This window comes from Spermophilus citellus, assembly GCF_964194105.1.
Source record: "Spermophilus citellus genome assembly, chromosome: 4".
Taxonomy (NCBI): domain Eukaryota; kingdom Metazoa; phylum Chordata; class Mammalia; order Rodentia; family Sciuridae; genus Spermophilus; species Spermophilus citellus.
Window position 1 is genome coordinate 39,102,326 of NC_138185.1, and position 18,221 is coordinate 39,120,546.

The window sequence follows — 18,221 nt, forward strand, 5'->3', positions numbered from 1 at the left end:
GAATTATAGACACACAATAAAAAATCAGCACTAAAAAACACAAGAGGAAATTAAAAGATTATATCATGAAAAACATGAATCAGGTTTTGGGGAAAAACACTGTTGAAATGATACAAAGTCGGGGCTGGGGATGTGGCTCAAGCGGTAGCGCGCTCGCCCGGCTTGCGTGCGGTCCGGGTTCGATCCTCAGCACCACATACAAACAACGATGTTGTGTCCGCCGATAACTAAAAAATAAATATTAAAAAAATTCTCTCTCTCTCTTTCTTTCTCTCCCTCTCTCACTCTCTCTTAAAAAAAAATGATACAAAGTCAATGGCTAAGTTCAACAGCACACTAGACAGCAGAAAAAGAGAATTAATGAAGAGAAAACTGAAGAAATTACACAGCGTGCTACATAGATTCAAAGGGAAAATATGAGTTTTCAGAAACAGAGTGAGAAAATACCACACATATCAAACAGAAGTTCCAGAAAACAAATAAGATGAAGAAAATACAATACTTAAAGAGAAAATGCTGGAGAAGTTTTCAGAATTGTTGAAAGATTCTAAATTCAGGATTCTGAGTATCCAACTAATGACAAGCAAGCGTTAAAGCAAAAGAAACAAAACAAACAATCAATCAAAAAGATTTAGGTGAACTGTCCTTTAATTCAAAATCTCAAAGATAATAGATTTTAAGAGTTAGGGAACTAAGACTACTATTGAATAAGGTCATGCCTCTTTTGACATGATTCAAAAGTGTACACTGGGGGATTAAGATAATCCATTCAAGTTGGGGCGGTGGTATATTCCTATAATTCCAGTGACTTAGAAGGCTGAGGCAGGAGGATCACAAGTTCAAGGTCACCCTCAGCCATGTAGTGAGACCCTAAGCTACTTAATGAAACCCTGTCTCAAAAAAAAAAAAAAAAAAAAAAGGCGGGGAGTGGGAAGCTGAGAATATGGCTCAGTGGTTCCCCTGGGTTCAATCCCTAGTACAAAAAAAAAAGTATGTTCATTAGTCACACTGGCTTCCTCACTTGCATCTCTTGTGAACTCAGAGTAAATGTGTCCCAACCCAAAAAGAGATTATCAGGGGGACTGGCTCAGAGGATCCACAACAGAAGATACTTTTCCCTCTCTAATCTTCAACATTTTCAGCCTCACCACCATCTAACTCCAGAAATAATTCCACAAGAAATAATTTCTTATCTTTTATTCCTATTCATTTTTTCTACCATAAAAAGCCTCTAACCATCAGTTTTCCCAAAACAATCCATGTTTAAATTCCTTTAAGGTTAACTATACATCTACACTATTGTCCCTGTTTGCCCCTCCAGCTCTCTACCACTAAATTCTATGGAATTCACAGTACATCAGCAGCAGGAGTGCATTACATTTCCAAACAATGTCATCGTCTTGCTCTAATTAAAACCTAGAACTAGGGGCTGAAAGAGGAGAGTGGTAGGTATGAGGACATGTTGATCCAATAGTACAAACTTTCAGTTATGTTGAACAAGTTCTGAGGATTTTATGTACAGCATGAATGGTGATGGATGTGTTAATTAGCTTGTGGTAATCATTATACAATAATACATATATCAGATCCATATGCTATATATCTTGAACATATTCAATCCTTAAATTTCAATTAAATATTTTAAAAAATTATACACAATGGAAAGCAAAGGAATGAATAATGAATGTGGATAACAGGTACCTTCGGAATGGAGAAAAGGGGGAGGACCAAACAGGTAATTCTGTAAATCATTGCAAAGTTCTACCTTTTGCGATGGGCTCATTTATTGATTATTAGAATAAATAAATAAAAGAGGGCCACAATGAGCCAATGGCAAGAGTCTTAATCCAAGGATTGTGAACCTAAGAATAAAAGGACAAGTTTAACAAATTTCCCATATCATTCATTTCTGTTCTTCAAAAGACATTATACACAGTAAAAAAGAAAAATCACCAACTAGCAAAAGATTATCTGCAAAATATATGACTGATAAAATATCAGCTCAGAATATATAAAGAACACCTGTGTATCATGAAGACAAACATAAACAACGATAAAAGTAGCCAAAATACATAAAGTCATTTTACAGAAACCACAAAGTGATGACCAACTTCATTTAGTAGTTTAATAAAATGCCTGAATAATTCTTTAAATACTAAAGGCAAATCATGTCACTTCCATTTCCCATCTCACGTAAGAGTAAAAGCCTAAATCATTTAGGGGTCTATAAAACCCTTCACGGTTTGAATACCTCTCTGACCTCATCTTCCATTCTCCATACCTGGGCTCATTTTGCTTTAGCCATATTTATCTCTCCATTATTCCAGGACATATAAAAAATGTTTCCTCCTGGAGATGCTTTAAATTTGTTGCTTCTTTGGCCTGAAATATTCTTTCCCAGGATAACTCCTGGTGGTCACATTGATTTATTTACTTCAATTAGGTCTATGTTCAAATGTTACTTTCTCAGTGAAGATTTCCCGGACTATCCTGTTTAAACTGTTAGCCATTCCTAACCCTGAACTCTCTATTGCTCCTTTGGGCTTCATGTTTTTGTTTTCATAGTCCTTGATCACCACTTGAGATAATATATATTTTACTTATTCAATTTGTTTAGTAAATCCTTTTGTTTCCTCCCACAACCCATTCACACTAGAGTGTAGTACCCAACGAAGGTCTGGACCTTTATTTTAATTGGCAATATATCTCCAATAATAAGACTGGAGTCTGGTACATAATAGGAACTCAATAAATATTTGAGAATATACAAATTAAACCATAATAAAACACCATTGATTATATGTCTAACTAGCAAAATTGAGAAAGTTGGGCAATATCAATTAATGGTAAGGATGAAGAGCTATGGGAACTCACATTACTGATAAGAGTAAAGATGGTACAAGCATTTGGGAAAACAATTAGGCATGACCTAGTAAATAGAATTATGAGGATGCTCCACAATCAAGAAATTCTACATATATCCAAGAAATTCTAATATATACCTATATGACAAGATGAAAAATATTAACAAATATAATATTCTAAAAGGCATTGTTAGTAATAGCAATAAACTATAATAACTGGCAGTAGACTAGAAACATTGTGATAGTCAACAAATAGAATTCCATGTATTGGTGAAAATGAATAAACCACATATACAAGACAACATAGACAACAAACCAGAATGTTTAAATGGCAAGGCACATATGACATGAGAGTACAGAAGATGCTTTTATAAAGTTCAGAATTAACAAAAAACAACAGATTGTTGGGAAAACATGCATCTGTCGTAAAATATGTAGAAAAGGAAGGGAATGATTAACACAAAATGTAGGGGGATGGAATTGGGGCATCACCTATAAGACTATAGAATTGGTCATGTCTACGCGATTATCAGAAATTTCAGAATTATTTTTCTTCAAATTATACACACACACACACATATACACATATATGTATACATGCATATATTATCATTTAAATATATGATTGTTTCTAAATAAAAACTGAAAAATTGAAAAGGTAATGAATGAATGTATGCTTTTTTGGCACACACTTTGAAAACTGTGTGCTAAACTAGATTTCACCTTCCTATTGTGATTTAATCTTCACCAACATGATAAGTATTTAAACCCAGATTTTCTGACTTCAAGTCCTCTAGGCCTTTCCATCATCACATCAAACTGTCAATCCTATCTCAAATTTCATTATAAGTAGGTCTCACTTTATACACTGTATTTGAAAAACTCATCTGTAAGTTATTGACCTGAAATTCACAGGTACGTAATTATTTTTCTATCTGGGAAAGTTTCTGACCACAGAAGCTATGAATATATGATATATTGAGGCTGGGGTACAGTTAAAATGACATTTCTAAATCAATTTCAAAATTTTTTTTTATTATGAAAGAAAAAATTACTTAATTGTCTCTAGCATTCTAATATTTTAAAATCTTTATAACAGCTAGTTACATCTAAATTCAAGAGTGTTTTTCTTGCTATAGTCTAAGTACATTCTTCCACATTTCTGCAGATGAGTTTATATATGTTACCCATACTTTATGACCACAGTGGTTCCCCCTTATCCATGGACAATACTCCAAGACCCTGGTGCATGCCTGAAACTTGTATAGCACTGAACTTTATATTACAACCAGTATGTTACTAAAACAATAAATCTGGTAACTGATCTGGCTACTAAATGACTAAAGGACTGGTGGTGTATATAGTGTGGATATGCTAGACAAAGGGATGACACATGCCATGTGCCAGATTGCACAAAATTCATCACAATACTCAGAATATGATATGCAATTTAAAACTTAGGAATTGTTTATTTCTGGAATTTTCCATTTAATATTTTTGGTCTCTATGAGTAAGTGAAACTGCAGAAAGCAAAATTACAGATAAGAACTTCTGCACTTCTTTCTGGAAAAAAAAAAAAAAAAGGACTTTCCAAATAACTACTTAAAAAGTAGTGTCTTCCCATCCTTTTTCCTATTACGGTAGATCTATAAAATGACAATGTTTGTATAGCACACTAAAAAGCAATCAGATAAGGAAATAGTCTGGGGGCTCTGGCTGGACTAAGGGTTAAAGGATAAATATTTTGGCAAATTTGGCATCCACTAATGGTAAGATAGTTGGAACTCTTTAAAACAAAGTAATCACTTACGGTGATTACTCTTTCAACTTTGTATATTTAATTAACTGAGTATATTGTGTTGGCAATCTCCTACATACAACATAAAAAAAGTTAGACTAATGCAGAATCAAAATAATATTAAAATTTAGGGCTTCAATATTTCCATGGCTTGTTTTATAAGCAAGCACTGTTTCTATTTTGATGAATTATCTGGTGACATTACCCACTAAGGAAATCTATAACAGATTAAATATTCTATGGATCCAAAAAGACATCAGAATCCTGAAATACCAACTAGTAATATACATGCCTAGAAGTCTGAGTCTCCAACAGTAAATATGTTAAAAGTTTCCCTTTGCCTTTTTTTAAACCTTCAGAACAGCTTATTAATCAGAAGCCTTTCTCAGATATTGTCAGATGCGATCCTAGTTGTGAACTAAAACGTTCTCACACTTAAGAGGTTTTAATAGCACAAAGTGGGTTGTGTCAGGTAAATTATTACTATTTTTTTTTAAATCCCCCAAATTCTCAAGTAAGATTCTCTGAGGGTCTTATTTATCTTTGTGCACACAATGGTAACCACATTCAGACTGGCAAGAACATTAAACTAAGAGATTAGGCCCCAGATTTAATTAGCATCCCAGAGAAGTATCCCTTAAATATTTTTAATGAGTTCTGTAGATAGATGAAGATTTGAACTAGTTCTTGCTCCCAGCTTTTTACCTTAAGCAAGTAGGTATCTCCATTTTTTTCTTCTGCAAAGTAAGGTATTAACCACATTTATGAATTTAATGTAAAATTGTTCTTGCTTCCGAGGTCCATGTGAGTGGTATGATTTTTCTGAACCTTTCACCTTCAGCTTGTGTATGTCTTTTCCTATCAGATGAGTCTCCTGTAGGCTACATATTGTTGGATCAGTTTTTAAAATCCAGTCTACTATCCTATGTCTTGGTTGGTGAGTTTAAGCCATTAACATTTAGGGTTACTATTGAGATATGGTTTATACTTCCAGCCATGTTTGTTTATTTTTGTTATTTAACTTGATTTGTTTTCCCTCCTTGATTAATTTTTCCCTTTACTGTGCTACCTCCCACTGTTGATATTCGTTGTTGTTTTTCATTTCCTCTTCATTTAGTATTTTGCCCAAAATGCTTTGAAGTGCTGGTTTTCTAGCTACGAATTCTTTTAACTTTTTTTTATCGAAATGTGGCATTTATACACAATGGAATATTACTCAGCATTAAAAAAAATAACAAGATCATGGCATTTGCAGGAAAATGAATGGCATTAGAGCAGATTATGCTAACTGAAATTAGCCAATCCCTAAAAAACAAAGGCGGAATATCTTTTCTGATATAAGGGGGGTGACTCAAAATGGGATAAGGAGGAAGAGCATGAAAAGAAGATTGCCACCAAGTAGGGAAGAAAGGTGGGAGGGAAAGGGAGGGAGAAGGGGAATTGCATGGAAGAAGGAAGGAGACCCTCATCGTTATACAGATCACATGTATGATGATGTGAGGGGGGAAAAAAAAGAAGTGTGTCACATTAGATTGGGTAGAGAGAAATGATGGGAGGGGAGGGGAAGGGGGGATAGGAAGGACAGCAGAATAAAATAGACACTAGTATTGCTGTATGTATATACATGACTGTGTGACCTATGTGATTCTGAAACCTGTACACTCAGAATGAGAAATTATGCCCCATTTGATTAAAATGTATGATATGTCAAGACCATTGTACTGTCAAGTGTAACTAATTAAAAAAAATAAATTTTTATAACAAGGACCTTTAAGAAAAAAATAAATAAAATTGTTTTTAAAACACCTAGTAACTTCACTTAGCATAATCTTCTCCAATGCTAAGTGAAGATTATGCTAAGTGAAGATTATGCTAAGTGAATTAGCCAATCCCAAAAAAACAAATGCCGAATGTTTTCTCTGATATAAAGGGGGTGACTCAAAGTGGGATAGGGAGGGAGAGCATGGGTGGAAAATTACCTCTAGATAGGGAATAGGGGTAGGAGGGAAAAGGAGGGAGAAGGGGAATAGCAAGGATAGTGGAAGGAGACGGTCATTATTATACAAAATTCATGTATGAAGATGTGAATTTGGTGTCGACATACCTTAGATACAAACAGATATGATAAATTGTGGTATAAAGGTGTATTAAAAATTATAATAAAAAAAGAGAGCTCATATATAATGGCATAATTTGGCGTGAACATACTTTATATACAGAGTTACGAAAAACTGTGCTGTGAATGGATAAAAATTATGAATGTAATGCACTCCACTATTGTCATGTATATAAGAAATAATTTTTAAAATTACCAAGAAAAAAATTAAATAAATAAAACACCTAATAGTTCCTGATATATCACAGGCATCCAATAAGTGCAAATTTCTTCTATCTTCACTCAAGTATATTTTAAAATATAATTCTTCTAAATTAAAATAATGCATCCAGATAACTTGAAAGGCATTTTAATCTCCTTGTATTCCCAGAAAAAAATGAGCAATGGGAACCTAAAATGAAATGTTTTATGACAATGGAAGCTGACAATGCACAAGAAAAGTTTGGTTAAGTCTTAAACAGACTTCCCTAATCAATGCAAGTCAATTCTTGGGAACACATATGCCTTCAAAGTACATGCTTCAATTTACTCGTAAGGCATATCATTCCAAATACCAAAGGAAACTCATCCAAGTTAAACTAGTGGCACTTATCTTTAGGCATATGTAAGATCAAATTTTCAAGTTCATGCCAAATAACTTCAAAGATAAAAGTTTTCCAGGTTGCTGAGTGGGCAGACTTAATTATATGTCTTTCGATAACTCATTTAATGAGAGCTATTCCACACACTCTCAAAGATTAAAGCACGGAAGGTAATGTTGTAAATGTATAAGAAATAACACAGGGTTCCTCCCACAAGAAACCAGCAAATCAGCAGTCCTAGGCACATTTCAAGCTACAGAAGTTTTTACCAGCTTCACCTTCGACCTCAAAGCTTAAAATTATTATTGCAGTATCATCAATGAAGAAAGGTCTGTAAGGGCCTAGCCAAAAAACACTGAAAAATACCGGCAAATCTTTGAGAGCACAGGAATGCAGCATATGCTCCCAGAGTAGGGTTAAGTTTTGTATCAAACCAAACATCTATAAAATATACTTATGCCTAATCCTTTACATGGCTTCAAAATCTGAAGAACCTACTATAGAAACTAGATTTAGCTTTATGTATAATTTTATCAGCATTTCTGAGTCTTCAAAAACTAAAAAATAATTTGTTCCTCAGCCAGCACCCAAATTAACAGAACTCTTTCAAAAAGCAATACATGATAAGAGACACAAGATGTTCTACTCTCAGGAATTTCTTTCTCAAGAAAATTCAGTAAAAGGTTATTATGTTATCCAAAATAGCAAGACATTATAAAGAACCTAAAATCTTACCACCAGGAGGGTGATTTATAGTTTATCAACCAGAAATGCAATGGAATGTGAGACAAACATGAAAATATTTTAAAACACATAAAAATAAATGATAAATGAAACAAAAAAGTGAAATATAAAACTGGGGCCTTATATAACAAGTAGTTGTAGGAAATGTATAAAACTGAATGTGTTAAGGTAGTAAATTTATGGGTTATATGAATCTTCTATTTTAGGAAAAAGACAGCAATAATGGAACTGTTGAAAGCAAGTAGTTTGAATGAATTCTCTCAAAATAACATATGGAACATGTGCAAAGAAAAATGACAATTTGTTAGCCAGACAGTTGGTAAATAGATAGGATGATGATGTGGGAAAACCAGAAATAGAATAGGCAAAAGTCCTGCTTTAAAGACTAAAGAACTTCTCTATCTCCCCTGCTGTTGTTCAATTCTCTCCCTTTTTTTTCCCTCCCCCTTGCCCCTCATAGCCTCTTGTAATTTTATGTATCCTTGAAGGTCTCCTACCATTTCCATATGCTTTCCCTTCTCTCTCCGTTTCTCTCCCCCCATTCGTCTTTGTTATCTGTAGTCTTTTCCACATGCTCTTCCTTCCTGTTCTGTTCTTAGTTGTTCTCTTTATATCAAAGCAGACATTTGGCATTTGTTTTTTAGGGCTTGGCTAGCTTCACTTAGCATAATCTGCTCTAATGCCATCCATTTCCCTGCAAATTCTATGATTTTGTCATTTCTTAGTGCTGCATAATATTCCATTGGGAGTTCAAAACACAATTTGAGTCTAATGTATGAAAGATGATATATCATGAGCTATGTAATGCTTTAAATAATCAATAAAAAATTAAAAAAAAAAAAAAAGACTAAAGAACTTAAAACTTCAAAAAGCATAGCTGTGGGCTCTGGGAAAATAATATATGCAGCAAGTTATAAGTTCTCTCTTTTTGAGCAGACTTCCAAAAGATCACAACTTATTTTTCTAAAAAGTACTATGGTCTGGAAATAGTGGCACAAGGCAAACAGTACAATTGGTGTGATACATGTGTAAAGAAGAATAGACTTCAATAAAAGACTCATTCTAGACACTTGCAAGTAGAGTCCCTTATTGATGGATATATTTAACTGGGATTCTATGGAGGCAAAAAGTAATAGAGAGACCAATTAACCTGAAACTTTTTAAGGTATGAGAATTTTAGCATCTTGAGAAACTACGAATGTAAAAATGCCCTTATTTTTAAATAGTCTTGGAAGACTTAAAACAAACAAACAAACAAACAAAAACCACCTAAATCTTAATGTTACTGAGGAAAAAAAAAAAGATCTTTCAATAATTCAGGAAACACTGAGAAATTTCCCAGCAACTCTACGGAGAAAATGTGCTAGCAACATTTTTACATAACTTTAGCTGCTTCTCTTTTTTATTACACATTCCACACATGATTCAAATGTTTTTGCACAGTATGAAGTTTCAGCTTATACCTTACAAAGCCTTTATAGGTAACCTGTTAACTGGATGATTCAAGGAAGGAGCACACATTTAAGTTTTAAAATTCTAGCCACTTACCAGCTGTAAGACTTTGTGCAAGTTACAACAGTGCATTGTGACTTGGTACCCTCTCCATCACAAAAATAGGAGGCAAACTGCAAATTTTTTTTTTGGGGGGGGGGCAGGGAGGTACCAGGGATTGTATATTCAGGGGCACTCACCACTGAGCCACATCCCCAACCCTATTCTGTGTTTTATTTAGAGACAGGGTCTTGCTGCATTGCTTAGAGTCTTGCTAAGTTGCTGAGGCTGTGAACTTATGATCCTCCTGTCTCAGCCTCCCAAGCCAAAGGGATTACAGACGTGCGCCACTGTGCCCAGCTTAAACTGCAAATTCTTTCAGCTTATTTTTAAGTTCAGGTTTTCCATTTAATGTCCTCCTCTAAACTCAACTCAAAAATTTAAACATCTGGTTATTTTAAACTTCTAACTAAAAACAAAAAAAAAATTTTTTTTGTAAATAAATATATTTCAAAGAATGAATACATTGGCAATAAATGGAAATAGAGATAGCCAAAAGTAAATAGTGAACAGGTTTTGAGATGTCTGAAAATGTTTGGAATAGGGCTGCCTAACAAAAGGAATGTGCAACTGATTCAAAACATTTTATTTCTGAATAAAGAATGAATAACACAATAGCCATATATTCATGTCCTTAATTCTTGTGTATTTAAACTTCCCAATGGAAGAAAAAATATATATTTGGGGTAGGGAGAGACAAAGGATAGGGAGCACATACCAGAAAATGCAATTACAATGTGAAGTGGAAGAAAGAATAAGTAGAATAAAAAAAGAGCTGCACCCCTGCTCTGTGCCACAAGGAGTGGGAATCAAGAAACAAACACTTCTTTCACTCCTTTTGGTAGGTAAGATAGAGAAGTCCTTCTTTCCTTCCCTCTGGATTTGCCACCTCCTTCCCAAGAATACTCTGGGAGTTCTTGACAAGATACCCTTCATGATGTTCACAGTCTCACCATTATTAAAGCTTTAAGACCATTAGAACTAACTTTATATGCCCTTTTTTCATACTTAAGCCCGTCCCATAAGAGGTCTCCAACTTTCAAATTATCTCTTCTAAAAAACAGTAGTAAACATTCCCAGTTCCTATTCTTTCTATATGACTGAATCCCCCTCCTCATTAGCAGTCATAGTCAGCCATGAATAGTCATTAACAAAACCCCTTTTATCCATTTGCCTATTAATTTAGGTTTAACCAAAAACTTGTTCTCCTTTTGGGACACAACCTTTAAGGAGACAAACTCTCCTGTGACAAAGTCTAGCCTCCATGCTACTCAATGCCAATTCTAGTCTACTAGCTGATCCAATCCTTAAGCCCCAACTTTGAATATCATGTTATCAGAGCATACCAGCTACTATACGTTTTTATTGTAGGTATCTAAGTACTATAGTTACTACCCCTCATTTCTTGAAGCTTTTAGTTGCTGGCTCACTACCACTTTCTCCAATACTTCTGTCACTATCCTTGATGATTTCGATATCAACACAGATGATGTTTCCAATACCCTGGACCTCACAATTCACTGATCCCCTTTCTTATTTGGTTCTATATACCAACCTATCTCAGAAACCCACTTGAAGGATTGTAACTAGATCATGTCATTACCACAGATTACAAACTCACCATAATCCTAACTCAATCACCCTACTCTTCAAGAGTCAGTTCCAATTTTTCCATTTTACTCTCTCTAGTACCTGAAGACAAATAATTTTTCTGTCTTATACAGGAATACAATCCATTAATTCTCTCACCTTTTTACTATCCTTCACTCTCTACATAACTTCATTTCATTTATGACCCAAAATACACCATGATCATCATTACAGTTGTCCTTTGTGTGTAACTCTAAATCCCCTTGCCCCTCTCTAGCTTTGTAATACTTGGTTGACAAAACTAGTCTGGTTTAATCTAACACTTTCCTTACTCCATGTATGTACTACACTATTAAATATGGTTAAAGACCAGACCTCAAAAATCAAAGGTTGAATGTGGAAGCTAGTCCAAACTAAGAGGGGTAAAAAGAGAGAGAGGGAGGGATGGGAGGAGGGGGAGAAAAAAAAGGGAGGGGAGGGTGTCCATTAAAAATAGAAGAAAGATTGGTGGACTAGGTGAAGGGGACTGAGGGGCAGGGCGGAGGGATGGGATAAAGGATAAACAGTGGAATGAATCTGACCCAGCTTTTCCTTTGTATATATATGAATTGTGAATCTCACCATCACGAATATAAGACATTAACTGGAAAAAAAAAACTGTAAATAGCAGAAAGATCAGTTGAGTAGAGGGAAGAGAATGGGAGAGGGAGGAGGGGACAGAAAGGGGACGTACTGGGGACTGAATTAGAGCAAATTATATTCCATGCTTTTATAATTATGTCAAAATGAATTCTAATATTATATGTAACTAGAAAGAAAAAAACGTAGCTAAAGAAAACCATGCAATCACGACAACTCATCTTCTTTAAATGACAAGGGGATTCTTATTACTGCTTAGCAATCCTATTTACATACATTTCCTTCTGCATTCTCTCTCTTTTTTCTTTCTTTTTTTTTTTTTTTTTTTTTTTTTGGCAGTACCAGGAATCGAACCTGGGGCACTCTACATGGAGCTACATTCCTAGCTCTTTTAATTTTTTTGATTTAAGACAGGGTCTAAATTTCCATGGCTGGCCCTATACTTATGATCCTCCTGCCTCAGCCTCCAGAACATCTGGAATTATTGGCATGTGCCACCATGTCTGACTTCCTGCACTCTCTTTAACAACTTTTTTCTCTTGTTAAAATGGATGAACTAACTATATGCACATCTACCAGAAGCCATTTTCTCCACTTGTACAAAAATATCCCAACTCTTGTTACTGACTTTAGAACACAGTTCTCTGAATTATCTTTTTTTTTTTTTCTATCTCTAACTCATTCCCAGAGGCATAAAGCATGTAGTTACTTTTCTCATTTTAAAGAAAATTATTTCTTGCTTTCACTTTCCTTTCCGGTTTCTTATCCATTTTTTCTGTGATCCATTATAGGAACCTATTTAAGAACTCTCAAACCATGAGTACATAGTTACTTAGAAAATGGTTGGAGAAGGATCTCTACTACTTAGAGTGCTAATTAACAAATATAGAAGGAATGAAAGAAACAGAAAATTAGTATTTTGCAACCAACAATATACTCAAGTATAGGTTATCAATAAATACTAAAACCACCAGGTAAAATGCTGGAAGACAAGATATTCACACAGTTATTTCCCCCAAACTACTTACTAATTACAAAGGAAAAAATGTGCCCTTACAATGGAGAAATCAGCCAGATGCCACTTGCTGTGAGTAAAGTTAATAGCACAAATAACAAGACAAACTAACATTATATATCTTTATGTGGAGCAATGGGACGTATATAATCTCATTTATAGAGGACTCTTTCAAAAATTATTAAATGAACTGTAAGCAAACAGACAAAACCAGATAGTGGGATTCTATTAGTCAACTGGATATTGGATCAGGGAAGAACTATAGATTATTGAAATAAAAAACTTTACTATTATATTTCCCCTGGTATGACTATGGCATTATACTTGCTGTAGAAGAATGTCTTTGTATTAACAAGTTATGCAGTGAAGTGTTTTTTGAGATGAAGTGTCATGGTGCTTGCAACTTTCTATCAAATATTTTAGAATAAGGACTTGGCTATACTTTCTGTCTCCAATTCTTCTACTCCTAGTCTTGATTTAGTCACTTTCATCCCTCACCATTTCACCAGAACCATTGATATCACCAATGATCATTACTTTGCCAAATCCAATGGTCATCCTTAGTCTTTATTTTATTGAGCTCTATTCTCATTAAAATTCTCTTTACTGTATGTCCCACAACCCTGAATTTCCTTCTGCATAGCTCTGCCAGTTTCTTCTCAGATGCTTTGGAAGGTCCCTCCGCATTCCCTCTGCCTCTAAATGTTGGAGGGCATGAATATCTGTTTTTGAGCCTCTTTTCATTTCTACCTGTATTCACTACCCTGGTTCTTTCACTTTCAGAGGTTTATACAATGAAGATTCCCAAATTTATGTCTCTATCCCTGACTTCTTCCCCGGAACTTTTATTTGATTCCTTACAATGTCTAGTTGGTATCTGACAGGAATCGTCAAATTAACATTTGGGGAAAAAAAAGAATTTTGATGTTCTCTTGCAAACATGTTCTAATCATAATCTTCATTATTTCACCATTAATGCAACTACTCCCCATTTTTTTTCTTGTTTTCTGGCTTTAATCTACTAGCCAGAGCAGCCAAAAGTGATCCCATTAAAAATAAAAGTCATATCCTCCTCCTCAGCTTAAAACCTACAATGGTCTTCATCTCACAGGAGAGGTTCATACTCTTTTAATGGCCTACAAGACCTTCAAATCTGATTCCAAATTACCCTTTTGCCCTCTATTTTTTTGCTTCTCCACCCTCTCCACTCCAGTTACAATGTTATTTCTACTAATCCTCAAACACAACAGATAAACTATAGTTTCAAAGGAACTCATGTTATTTTCTCTGCTTTCAGTCTTCCTATGCATGGCTCATTCTCTACTTTGTTAAGTCTCTGCTCAAATGTTTTTCTTGTTTGATTATCATCTGTCTCCTCTCAACAAAATATAAGATCCACAAGATCAGGTGTTCGTGTATGTCTTTCACACATATGTCTAGAATAATTTCTTGTATACAACTGGTGCTCAGTAAGTATTTGATGGGTTAAACTATGAAAGCTGGGGCACTGAAGAATGTTGAGTAGAATAAAAGACCAGATATCCTTTTCTCATTAGTGTCTATTAAATTAGACTCAGCTAAAAAAAAAAAAGAGGCCTTTTTTTGTGATGCTGGGGATTGAACCCAGGGCCTTGTGCATGTGAGGCAAGCACTCTACCAACTGAGCTATATCCCCAGCTCCTTTTTAGGAACACATTGTTTGTTCATGTTCTAAATAAAATTCCATAGGTATTATTATTATTCACCTTGCATTAATTATCTACAAAAAAGTATTGCCATGCATATTAATTGAACTATTAATACAGATAAGGTTATGTAAGAAATAAAACTGATATAAACTTCATTTATAGGTATATCACAAACTCACTGAGGCAAATGCATTGATGAAAACCTAATATGTTAATTACATGCATAACTTTATCCACTAATTAAAGTGAGTCAAGAAGGATAACTTCAGCAGCACATGGAGATAGGAGATATTACTTTGCATACATCAAATTAACAACTTATAATTAACATTTTTATAATTTATAATTCTAATTAATAAGGTATTATTACAATTCCATAGGAAAATATATCAATAGAAAGAGTAGTTCATTTCAGTTGTTATAACCATGAACCTGTTACCTCCCCTAATAAGTTATACTTCAGGAATTAAACTCTTGTTACAAGTTTATATATAACCCAATGTAAAAAGAGAAAGTTTAAGTAGTTTGAACTAAAATTTCTTTTAAAAATCAAACCAAACAATGATTAAAGGTACTTATTTTTCTGAAGAATTAAGTATATTGGAGACTCAAGCAACAGAAGGACCAAGGAATGACATAATCTCATACTGACCCTCTGTGGTTTACTAAAGTATAACAGCAGAAAATCAAACACACAAATCCACCAAAACAAAAATGCCATAAACCATACTTTGAGGTTTATAAGGTGCCTTATAAATATCTTAAATTGAACAAGAAAGGAATTATTAGTCCCACTTTCCAAATGAGTAAACTAATGTTCAGAAAGATTAGCTCAATGATCTCATATGATGTAGCGTATGTAAAAGACCCTTTATATTTTTATACTCACATGTACACATATGCATGTATATAATATAATAAGCATTCAGGTAATCCAGGGGCTTTCAAAAATATTACAGTGTAGAATGTTTAAAACATTATTGTAATTGTCTATTTGAGAAAGTTAATTTTTCTCCACTCAATTAAAAGAAAAAGAATATATATACACCCAAGAGTGATGATAATTCCATGAAACTGGCACTTGTGCTGATTGCTAAAGGCATTGTAAGCTGGTATAACACTTTTGGAAAGAAATTTGGCAATAACCTCAAGATACAAAAAATATTCATGCCCTTTACTTCTATTTCTGGGAAGCTATCCTAAGAAAATAATTCAGGATATGGAAAAGCTATAGATTATTTATAACATCCTAGACACTTGGCATGTGAGACTTAACATTTGAGGTTTTGACACTGGTAGTTTTAACAGCTTGTGAGAGAACCACAGGTTGATCCACAGCATATGTGCAGTTACTATGTGAGGGAGGAAGTCACATAACTAACTATAAGTTAGCTTGACTGCCAGCATCTGCTTCTCACTGTGGCCTGGTTGCTCTCTACTAGTCTTCACATACATAAAAGTAGTTCTACTGCAAGGGAAAAAAGAAAAAACATCTGTGCAAAAAAATCAGTCTTTCAAATTAAAAGGCCCCCCCCCCAAAAAAAAAAAAAAAAAAGCAGCAAGCCAATTACTTGGCTAGGGATGAAAGTGAAGAGATTTAAGAAAGGACTGATATTTGTGGGTTTAGAATCAACCTGTCATTTTTCTTTTCAATTCCACAGATCTATTGTAGTGAAAGATTACAAATATGGCTAAACAGAAATAGTAAATTCAACAGCAATCTTCCTAAGCAGTGGTTGAATACCAGTAGTGGAATTATAGATGATAATTCATTTTACATTTTCATTTTATTAATATTACATCCACAAATGAAAAAGTTCAGATAAAAAGGTACTACTAAATGGAAGAGGGAACAGTTCCCATTTTACTTCATGAGGTCAGCATTATCCTGATAGCAAGGACTTTTCAAGACAACAACAGACCAAAAGTTCTCATTAACATGGGCAAAAATTTGTATTCATGAATTCTGCATGCATGGATTCAACCAACTCTGGATCAAAAATATTTTCTTTAAAACACTGTGTCTGTATTAAACATGAACAGACTTTGTTTCTTGTCATTATTCCTTAAACAATACAGTAAGACAACTATTACAGAGCATTTACATTGTATTAGGTATTATAAGTAATCTGAAGGTTAAAGTGTGCACGAGGATTTGCGTAGGTTACTTGCAAATAACAGACCATTTTATTCTATAAGAGACTTCAGCATCTGTAGATATGGGTATTAATGGGGGATCCTGTAACCAATTCCCCAAGGATACTGAGGGAACAACTGAATGTAAACAGCAGAAATCTGCAAAAATGGTATCAGTTGCAAAAGCACACGATGACTTGCCCCAAGACTATTGGAAAAAAATATAATGTGAGTGCTATAGAACAATTCCAGTTTATCCTAGCTTTGACATTATTTTAATTAGCATTATTCTAGTGTTGTACTACTCTACTACACCATATTTCTTTATTTACATAAAAAATTGTGATAAAAGACTATATATATATAATAGATGTTATATGTTAGTGAAACCCCATGAATAGGATAGGAGGGATTATGGGAGAAAAGACCACTTGAGAATTACATATTTTGAAAAGAAGTATATGAAGTAATTTCAGATTACATTGTAACTAGATTCAAGTTTCTATATTCTAAGAGTACAAGAGTCAGGCCTAGGAAAAGTCTACTTTCATAAATGGGTAGTAATAATTTATAGTTAATAGATCAAAGAAACTAATTAAGAGTATGTTCGTAAGACTCTAAAATGCTAGTCCTGAAGTAATAAATGCCACATTAATTTCCTCACCAAAACAGTTCTGAAAAATAAGATTTCTAAACTTGTATTTCCAAAGAAGAGTTGGGTTCTTTACCTTTGTATCTAAAATGCAGTCAAAACCCTAAATAAAGAAAAACCAGAAAAATTATATAAGTGGAAGAAACGATTTATAGTAGAGGGGATGGAGAGAGAGAAGGGGAGGGAAGGGGAGGGGAGGGGAGGGGAGGGGGGACAGTCGAGAATGGGATAGACAGCAGAATACATCAGTCACCAGAAAGGCAATTTGTAAATCAACGGAAATGTAACTGATGTGACACAGCAATCTGTATACGGGGTAAAAATGGGAGTTCATAACCCACTTGAATCAATCTGTGAAATATGGTATATTAAGAACTATGTAATGTTTTGAACAACCAACAATAAAATAATTAAAAAAAAAATAAAAGAAACTGATAGATGTGACAAGATTCTCAACAAGATATTTTTTGCCTTTTGTCATTATTCTGTATGTTCTTTGAATTAAAACAACCTTATAAAAATAAATAAATAAATAAATAAAACAAGCCATGATTTTCTAGGAAAAAAAAAAAAAAAAGAAAAAAGAAAAACCAGAACACATTTAGTATCTAATTCTTACCTGGAACCCACTTAATCTCCATTTCCATATCATTTTCTTTGCCTTTCTTTTCTTTTTCTTGAATAACTTGTAAGAGCTGTCTATATTTAGCAATTTGTTCTTCATCATCCTTCTGAGTTTTCTTCTGAGTTTTTCCATCTTCCACATTGACTCCATCATCACCTAACAGAAAAATCAATGTAATTTAATACACAGAAACAATTCATTTCTAATTCCAGTGTTTAGATC

General features: G+C 34.1%; 1 protein-coding gene across 3 annotated transcripts in view; it reads right to left on the minus strand.

Annotated features, from left to right (window-relative positions):
- Window positions 1–18,221, minus strand: part of ESF1 (ESF1 nucleolar pre-rRNA processing protein homolog) — an 84,622-nt gene that overhangs the window by 43,780 nt on the left and 22,621 nt on the right. For all 3 annotated transcript variants that reach the window (XM_081293542.1, XM_081293541.1, XM_081293543.1), the window contains exon 9: window positions 17,994–18,155. In XM_081293542.1, coding sequence (XP_081149668.1) covers window positions 17,994–18,155 — 162 coding nt within the window. The remainder of the gene's footprint in view (window positions 1–17,993; window positions 18,156–18,221) is intronic.